A 9425-nucleotide genomic window follows, 5' to 3' on the forward strand; every position below is an offset into this window, starting at 1 on the left:
TCCTTGATAATGTTCTGGCGTTGTCGATCTTGATCTCTTGGCCTGAAAGACGAAACATTGCAAAAAGATTAAAGCTGAGCTCTTTAAATAGGAACTTGTAATTTCCTTTGCCAACAAGCATAGAAGACCGGGACGTGAGAATGTAAAACATGTAATCTGATAACAACTTGCTTGTGGTGTAATCATCACGGTTAGTGGCATCGTGCACCTCTGCGTCAACATGGTAACAAATATCAGTCGCGAGATGCAAAATAATAATGCATTCGCCAATACCTATCGATCTCATCAACACCTCTTTTATACCTTTGTCACCTTCGCCCCTCAACCTGTTTTCAAATAGCTTCCACAAGTTGAAATCTTCCCGGTCGTGTTTTTGCTTGTATTGACGAACATCATCTCTCTGTATGCATATAAGTTGTTTGTCCAGTTGGGTTTGGATGCTTTTCTCCCAGTCGATTTTCTCCCAACTTATACACCCCCAATTCAAAAATTAGCTTTCAGCATCAAAAATGACACATCCCAAGATATACACCACCATTTCATCTCATGCTTTATGAAGTCAACCTTCAAAGGCAAATGTCGGAATGTAAGCCAAGAATTAATGAAGTTATACTGTGGAATATACATCACTGTAGTGGCTTGAAAATTTCCTCGAATTGTCGAATATAGCCAGACATTAAAATTATAAATGAGGGTAGACAAGAAATTATCGGTCGTGCTAGCCCATAATAACGCCCAATCAGAGAGACAAAATACAAGGATTGAATAAATCTCTACCACAATCGCATATACCAACAAGGAGTATGATATGTACTGATCATCCAGGATAACTTGCCTTCGACGAAACTTGGGGTACTCAAAAAAGCAAATGAAGGCAATCAATGTAGAGCAGGAGCACAAAAAGCTGATGCCGCGAAGAGTGAGACCAGCAAAAGAATTAATTAATGGCCTCTTGGTTTAGATTTCATCATACAAGAATCCCAACTCGGTATCTACCAGCTTCAAGGTTGAAGAACAAGACTCCAAAGCGCTTGAGAATCCACATTTTAGCACAAAATCATCAGGTAGCCTGATATTCAATTCTACAAAAAGCGGCTTGAAGAGTTGGATCAGTGTATAGCCAAAATGGAGATACCTAGCTTCAGATTTACGACATATTTTAGTTACCTGATCTTTTAAATCCGATGCATTGTCGCTGAAGGTCAGGAAATCAAACTTACGTACCGTTTTAATATCATATACTGATTCCCTCAACTTATAGTCATTTGCCGACCGTAGACACCATATCCTTTCTCCATACTTTATGATTGCAACCACGAACATTGGAATGGAAAAGTATGTTATGGAATTACCTCGAAACTTGTAGATAACATACGCAGCTGCGAAAACTTGGTAACAAAGGTCTATGAAACGTCTCCCCCACAACTGATTATCTTCTAAGGAGTATGCAGTGAAGGAGTCAGGGCCTCCGAGATGTAGGAGAAGGAAAGGAGCCCATAATGCAGCTTGCTCCGTGAATCTTTCCTTTCCACCTCTCATAAGAATTCCAAGTGAAGTGGATGCAACCAAATCTGCTGATATATATGTTAACCAAACAAGAGCCCCTTTGCTTGCATCTTTTGCCTTTAATCGATGACCAAGTATGACCAGAATAAGCTGAAGATTCAGGCTCAGTAAAATCATGCCGCGAATCTCCCATAAGTCCGAATTGCTCCTCAACCTCACATCCACTAAGGATCCATATGAATAAGTTTGCTTCATTTCAGTGAAGATGAGACTAGTGATAGCTGATAATTCAACAATATATATCAAATGCCACGACAAATAATAAGGTTATCGCTAATGATCAGAATCATGGGAAAGCATTTTGGATTTTACTTTAATATGCAAGTTAAGAGTAATTAAACAGTATAAAGAAGAAATGATTTGTCTGCTTCACGGAGTAAGAAATTCCTATGATAAAGGTTCAAAGTACAGAGAACTTACTGATAAACATGATGCCCGGTCGAAATTAAGTCCTTGTGGTAGAGAACTCCTCTCTAAGTCTCTATAATATACTTTCAGTAATTTTTTTTTGGATTATTTATTAGAATAAGTGAGAGCTTAATTTTATAGTGGGGACGAAATGGGATTACTTGGGTTTCAAGCTAATAATAAAATAATGCTTCATATAAAATTAATCCTAATCCCAAAGTAGAAGCAAAGTGGTCACTTCTAAAGTTTAGTCAGTAAGAATATATCCTTTAAAATGGGATACACGTTGTGTAAAAAAAAAAAAAAAGCAGGTCACAATAACAAATCAGTTACTCAAGAAAATTAGTGAAGGTTTCTATTCTGAGAAGTAGAAAGGACAGGTCATTGGAAGTACAACTGGAAATCCTAGAAAAACAGCTAACAAGGGCGAATATGTCCCAAGAATTAAATGTAAGGACCTAATTGGCAGAAACGGAAAACAATGAAAAGCTAGGAAACCATCAAATTGATAGAGACCTTTCGCTCACGAGGTTAGATATGCTAGCTGTTCCTACAACAGAAATTTGGTAAATTTCGTATTGAATCATATTATAAGAATATGGGCTACAAAATAGTCCATGTTCTTCAAAATTGCGAAATTTAAGAATACTGTTAGTATCGGTTAATAATTCGAAGCTGTTTTTGGGTGATGCAAAGACATTAAGGAGTTAAATTGGGGACATCCTTGGAAGATTGTTTTGATTCAAACATGTTATGCTAATAACCTGTTTTTATTCGTAATGAATAACAATGATATAGATCGTTAAAGTTCGTAAGAAGGGAAAAAAATAGCCATTAAACCAAAGGTTAGCAAGATGGGCACATTATATTCTACGTGCCTCTCCAGCAAAAGAAGAAAAGTAATGAATATGCGGGATTTCTGTTGGATCCGAGATGTAAGAGAAGGAAATCAAGGAGCCCATAATGCAGCATGCTCCGTGAATCTTCCCTTTTCACTTCTCATAAGATAACCAAGAGAAGTGGTTGCAACTAAATCTGCTGATAAATATGTTAACCAAACAATCACACCTTTGGCTAAACTTCTCGATCTCAATCGATGACCAAGTCCTACTAGAACAACCTGAAGAAATAGGCTTAGTAGAATCATGCTACGAATCTCCCAAGCGTACGTCCCAAAAGCTTTTCTCCTTCGAAGAGTATGATCCATTGCTCCCATTTTGCTTTTATTTCAGCGAAGATGAGACTAGTGATAGCTGATAATTCAAAATTACCATTGAATCAAAACGTCACAACAAATAATCATACGCAATCAATATGCATTTTACTTTCATATGAAGAAAAAGAAAAATTATCTTAAGGAAAAGATTACTCTTCTTCTTTAAAGAGTGAAAAACTCCTTTCGAATAAAAATTGTCCAAATATGTCTGACACCAAAAGAGAGTAAACTTTTTTTTTATGATAACTTCAAAAAACGAGTAACGAATCGTAGATTATCTTATTTGTTTGAAATCAAAATCAAGTTTTCAATCAATTTAACCAATCATAGATATCTTATTTGTTTCAATTCAACCAATCAATTAAGTTTTCCCCTTATATTTATGTTCAGATAATTATACATCTAAAATAAAGAATAATACCACACACTTGGGCTTGACTCGATTGGTAAGTACCCCCTCCTTCATCTGTGACGTTGAGGGGTTCGAGTTATACAATCCGCACATAAATAAAGAATAATACAGTCAACATGACTATGTCGATATAATTTAAGAAATATGACCCTTGAATCCCAAGAAGCTAGTTTAAGTACTAATAATCTTTTTTTATTCGAAAGAACGACATAAAGCCATATATTAAGTTATTTACAATTAATCTTCGTAATGAATAACAATGATATAGATCGTTAAAGTTCGTAAGAAAGGAAAAAAGAGAGCCATTAAACCAAAGATTAGCAAGATGTGTACATTATATTCTACGTGCCCCTCCAGCAAAAGAAGAAAAGAACTTTTCGGCCACCTCACGGTCCAGAAGACCCCGTATAACCATTAAATGTCCAAATTGCATCGCCCATCCATAATATCCAAAATAAGCATGTTCGTTTGGACATCTGGCACCAAATGGATTCTAGAACCCAATCCACAATGCATCATGTGAAGGGAGACCGTTGTAAGCAAATCTCCGCCGTGTCCGAGACATTTCAGATGCTCTTTTCCAGGACAATGGATAGCAACATGAGCTAAAGTCTCGACCCAAACCTCACTCATCAAACGCCATCTCTCTTCAACTCTCCATTCTTGTTGTAACCAACGAGCCAACTTAACTATGTCAGGCAACCTTAAACCCTCGTAGTCATAGTGCTTGAGACTAGAAGGTTTAAGTACGAAGCTTGATAAAGTTGTAGCACTGTTGATTTCAATATCATCAATAGTGTGGCAGTGATGAAATATTGCCAAAAGATTAAAGCGAATTTCTGTGAGTAGAAACTCATGATTTCCTTTCTCCACAAGCATAGATGGATGTGACATGAGAATATACAACATGTAATCGGATAACAACTTGCATGTTGTGTAATCGTCACGGTTGAAATTGTGCAGCTCTGCGTCGACGTGGTAACAAATATCAGTAGCGATATGCAAAATTATAATGCAATCGCCAATTTCTGCAGATCTAATCATCGCCTCCTTTATACATTCATCATCTTCGTCTCTCAACCTTTTTTCTAAAAGCTTCAACAGGTTGATAATTTCCATGTCGTGCTTTTGCTTGTGTTGACGAACATCAACAGTCTGAATGTACACAAGTTGTTTCTCCAGATGGGTTTGGACGCTTTTCTCCCACTCGATTTTCTCCCAAGTTGTACACCACCATTTCATCAAAAAATTATCTTTAAACACCACGGAAGGCACACCCCAACCTGAACACATACACCGTCTTTTCTTCATTGCACTGAGGGACTGGAAGTTCATAAAAGGCATCAGTCCCAATGTAAGCCAAGAATTTATGAAGTTATATTGTGGAATATTGAGCATTGTACGTAGTGGCTTCAACATTTCCTCTATTTGATGTTAATTTGCGAGCATTAGCCTTACAAATGAGGTTAGACAAGAAATTCTTGTTTTTTGTAGCCCACAATAATGCCCAATCAGAGAGACAACGTGCAAATATTGAATAAATCTCTAGTGCAACCGCTCCTACCAACAACACGAATGATATCCCGATATCAACCGTGGAATGTTGTTTTTGAACAGTGTCCAAACCAACAAAAATAGAGAAGGCAATCAATGCAGAGAATGAGCACAAAAGGCTGATTCCACGAAGAGTGACACCAGCAAAAGTGTTAATGGCCTCTTGGTGTAGATTTCATCATACAAGAATCCCAACTCTGTATCTACCAGCTTGAAGGTTGAATAACAAGACTCCAACGCGCTTGAAAACCCACCTTTTAGCACAAAATCATCGGGTAGCCTGATATTTAAGTCTACAAAAAGGGGCTTGAAGAATTGGATTAGTGTATAGCCGGTATGGAGATACCTAGCTTCAAGTTTTCGACATATTTTCATTATATGATCTTTTAAATCTGATGCACTGACGCTAGAGCCCATGAATCTAAGCTTACTTATCATTTCAAAATCATATAACGATTCCGTCAACTTGGAGTCACTTGCTGACCGTAGACACCATGTCCTTTCGCCATACTTTATGATCGCAGCCACAAACATTGGAATGGTAATGTATGTTATGGCATTACCTTGAAACTTGTAGAAAACATAGACGGCTACTATAACTTGGTAACAAAGTTCTAGTAAGCATTTCGCCCACAACTGATTGTCTTCTAAGGACTATGCTGTAATAGTGTCAGGGCCTCCGAGATGTAAGAGAAGGAAAGGAGCCCAGAATGCAGCATGCTCTGTGAACTTTCCCTTTTCACTTCTCATAAGAAAACCAAGAGAGTGGTTGCAACTAAGTCTGCTGATAAATATGTTAACCAAACTAGTGATAGCTGATAAATAAGCATTACCATTGAATCAAATGTCACAACAAATGATCATGGGCAAGCAATTCGGATTTACTTCAATATGCAAATTATTTATGAGTAATTAAAGAAAAAAAAAGGTCATGCTTGTCAATTATATATTTCGGACATTAAGGGAGTAATACTTTTTTTTATAATAAATTATAAGAAAGTTATAGATTATCTCTTTTAGAATCATTAATGTAATAAAATTATTGATTTCCATTGTGATTAATACTACACTAGGTTAGCAAAGAATTGAATAATATGGATCGAAGTATAGAGAACTTGCTAATAAACATAATGATCATTCGAACTGCTCTGTGTACTTTAGTAACTTAAATTAGATTATTTAATGGAATAGAATAGAATAGGTAAAAGCTTATTATATGTTTATAATGGGGAGGAGGAAATGGAATTACTTTGTTTTGAAGTTAAGAATAAAATAATGTTGCATATAAAATTAATCCCAATCCCAAACCCAAAGTACAAACAATGTGGCTACTTCTAAAGTTTACTCAGTAAGAATATTCTTTAAAATGTGATACACATTGTCTTAAATTTACCTCAAATTATTTTTCAATAGAAACAAGGTCGAATTTGCTACTATCTCCGTCTCAAAATACATGATGTTGATGTTCTCCTATGTATTTTCGTAGGAAAACCATCATATATTTTCGTAGGAAAAACATCATGTATTTTGAGACGGAAGGAGTAATTAATAATCAACAAACCAGGACAGCCAGGGGTGAAGAATTCAACAGTCACGTCTACTTGTTCGACACTATACTTCGATTCTGCCATTCGAAAAGAAACATCAGCTAACAATTCCGTCTCCATCTACAAAAACAGAAGAAATATATATATAAAAAAAAAAAAGAGAGTACACCTTTGAATTTTACCAACAGAAAATATAAAAATTAGTTATGAGATTATAATGCACAAAAATTTTAGATTAAAATATCATATAAGGGATTTATTTACGTGCATGTTGTAACAAGCTTACATATATAAAGATACACGAATTTTATCAAAACAATGAAAAAAAAAGTCAGAATCACAAATCCTAAGAGTTGAAGCTTGCGGAATATTTCATCTAAAACGTGCCGATAATTTAGGGATTTATTTACATGCAGGTTGTAAAATCCCAGCTAGTCTCTAACCATAATCCATGCCGGACAGTTGATCAGTCAACTTATCGACGATGTATTGTCACGTTTCGATTATTCTCTCGTAGACGTGTCAGCTTGCTAGGAAGATGGGGCCATAAAGTCTATGTCCGTGACAGTATAATGGCTAAATGTCCTAATTGCATCACCCATCCATAATATTCAACATATGTATGTTCCATTTGGACATTTGGCAGCAAATAGATTCTAGAACCCAATCCGTACAGCATCATGAGAAGGGAGACCTTTGAGACTAGATCTCCGCCGCGTGCGAGACATTTCAGGTGCTCTTTCCCAGAACAGTGCATAGCAACATGAGCTAAAGTCTCGACCCAAACCTCACTCAAGAAGCCCCGTTTCTCTTCAATTCCCATCTCTTGTAACCAACGAGCCAGCTTCACTATATCAGGCAACCTTAAACCTTTATACTGATCTAGACAAGAAGATTCGAGTAATTTACTTGAAAATGTTCTAGCACTGTCAATATCGATATGACTATAATCTGAAGAATCTGAATGCCTAAAAATTGCCGAAATATTGAACTGAATCTCCGAGAATAGAAACTCGTGATTTCCTTTCTCCCCGAGCATTGATGAGTGTGACATGAGAATGTAAAACATGTAATCGGATAACAACTTGCTTGTCGTGTAATCATCACGGTTATTAAAATTGCACAGCTCCGCATCCACATGATAACAAATATCAGTAGCGAGATGCAAAATAAAAATGCAATCGCCAATTCCTACATATTTCAACGTCTCCTCTTTTATACCTTCATCACTTTCTTCTTGCAACCTTTTTTCAAATAGCTTCCACAAGTTGAATTCTTCCATGTCCTGTATTTGTTTGTGCTGACAAACATCAACACTCTGTATGTATACAAAATGCTTGTCCAGGTGGGTTTGGATGCTTTTCTCCCACTCTATTTTCTCCCAAGTTGTACACCACCATTTCATGAAAAAGTTATCTTTAAAAAATGCGACCACAGCCCACACTTTACAGATCCCATAAGGCACTTCCGGACCTGGTTCAGTAGAAGGTATATGTCGGAATGTTAGCCAAGAATTTATGAAGTTATATTGTGGAATATTGAGCATTGTAGTGGCTTGAACATTTCCTCTATTCGATGTTAATTTTTTAGCATTAGCCTTACAAATGAGGGCAGACAAGATGTTATCGGTCTTGGTAGCCCACAATAACGCCCAATCAGAGACACAATGAGCAAAGATTGAATAAATCTCTAGCGCAACCGCTCCTACCAACAACACGAATGATATGCCGATATCGAGATGGGAATGTTGATTTCGAGTAGCATATGCAGCAGCAAAAACTGAGAACACAATCAATGCAGAGAAGGAGCAACAAAAGCTGATGCAGCGAAGAATGACACCAGCAAAAGTGTTAAGTAATGGCCTCTTGGTGTAGATTTCATCAAACTCTGTATCTACCAGCTTCAAGCTCGAAGAACAAGACTTCAATGAGATAGAGAATCCCCCTTTTAGCACAAAATCATATGGTAGTCTGATATTCAAATCTAGAAAAAGTGGCTTGAAGAATTGGATCAGTGTATAACCAGAATGGAGATACCTAGCTTCGAGTTTATCACATATATCCGTTATTTCATCTTTAAAATTTGATGCAGTGTCATCGAAGGTTAGGAAATTAAACCTACATACCGTGTCAGATTCGTATAACGTTTCCGTTAACTTAGAGTCACTTGCCGACCATAGACATCATGTCCTTTCACCGTACTTTATGATCGCAGCCACGAACATCGGAATGGCCAGGTATGTTGTGGAATAACCTCAAAATTTGTAGAAAACATATGCAGCTACTATAACTTGGCAACAAAGGCCTAGTAGGTGTTTCCCCCACAACTGATTGTCTTCTAAGGAGTATGCAGTTATGGTGTCAGGGCCTCTGAGATGTAAGAGAAGGAAAGGAGCCCAAAATGCGGCTAGCTCTGTGAATTTTCCCTTTTCACTTCTCATAAGGATTCCAAGTGAAGTGGTTTCTACCACATCTGCTGATAAATATGTTAACCAAACAATCATACCTTTGGCTGAACTTCTCAATCTCAATCAACGACCAAGTACTACTAGAACAACCTGAAGAAGTAGGCTGAGTAGAATCATGCCACGAATCTGCCATGCATCCCAAAAGCTCTCCCGTTGTAGGAGCTTGTGCTTGTTCTAAAATGGCCGACAACTTGCGGAAACTCCTGACCGAGCGTGATTAAAGCAGTCGAAATCTGAAATGTTTAGCAGGAACAT

At 37.1% G+C, this 9425-nt stretch overlaps 1 protein-coding gene across 1 annotated transcript; it reads right to left on the reverse strand.

Moving 5' to 3' along the window:
• Positions 1–5810: 5810 nt before the first annotated feature.
• Positions 5811–9303, reverse strand: LOC139884750 (uncharacterized). Its single transcript, XM_071868737.1, has 5 exons — positions 9261–9303; positions 8976–9175; positions 7302–8858; positions 6718–6823; positions 5811–5971 (listed from the first exon to the last, which is right to left on the reverse strand). The coding sequence occupies exons 1-5, from the start codon at positions 9301–9303 to the stop codon at positions 5811–5813; spliced, it is 2067 nt and encodes a 688-aa protein (XP_071724838.1).
• Between the last annotated feature and the right edge of the window lie 122 nt (positions 9304–9425).

This window comes from Rutidosis leptorrhynchoides, unplaced genomic scaffold (genome assembly GCF_046630445.1).
Source record: "Rutidosis leptorrhynchoides isolate AG116_Rl617_1_P2 unplaced genomic scaffold, CSIRO_AGI_Rlap_v1 contig598, whole genome shotgun sequence".
NCBI lineage: Eukaryota > Viridiplantae > Streptophyta > Magnoliopsida > Asterales > Asteraceae > Rutidosis > Rutidosis leptorrhynchoides.

What these genes read in the sequence shown, in the direction of transcription:
- LOC139884750 (XM_071868737.1), bottom strand. Translation starts at nt 9,303, where the DNA reads ATGGCAGATTCGTGGCATGATTCTACTCAGCCTACTTCTTCAG. An exon ending in ATGTTGAATATTATGGATGG is followed by an intron (nt 6,824 to 7,301) that starts GTGATGCAATTA and finishes CTGTTTTTGTAG; the next exon opens with ATGGAGACGGAATTGTTAGC. An exon ending in CTTCACCCCTGGCTGTCCTG is followed by an intron (nt 5,972 to 6,717) that starts GTTTGTTGATTA and finishes CTTATTTATCAG; the next exon opens with CTATCACTAGTTTGGTTAAC.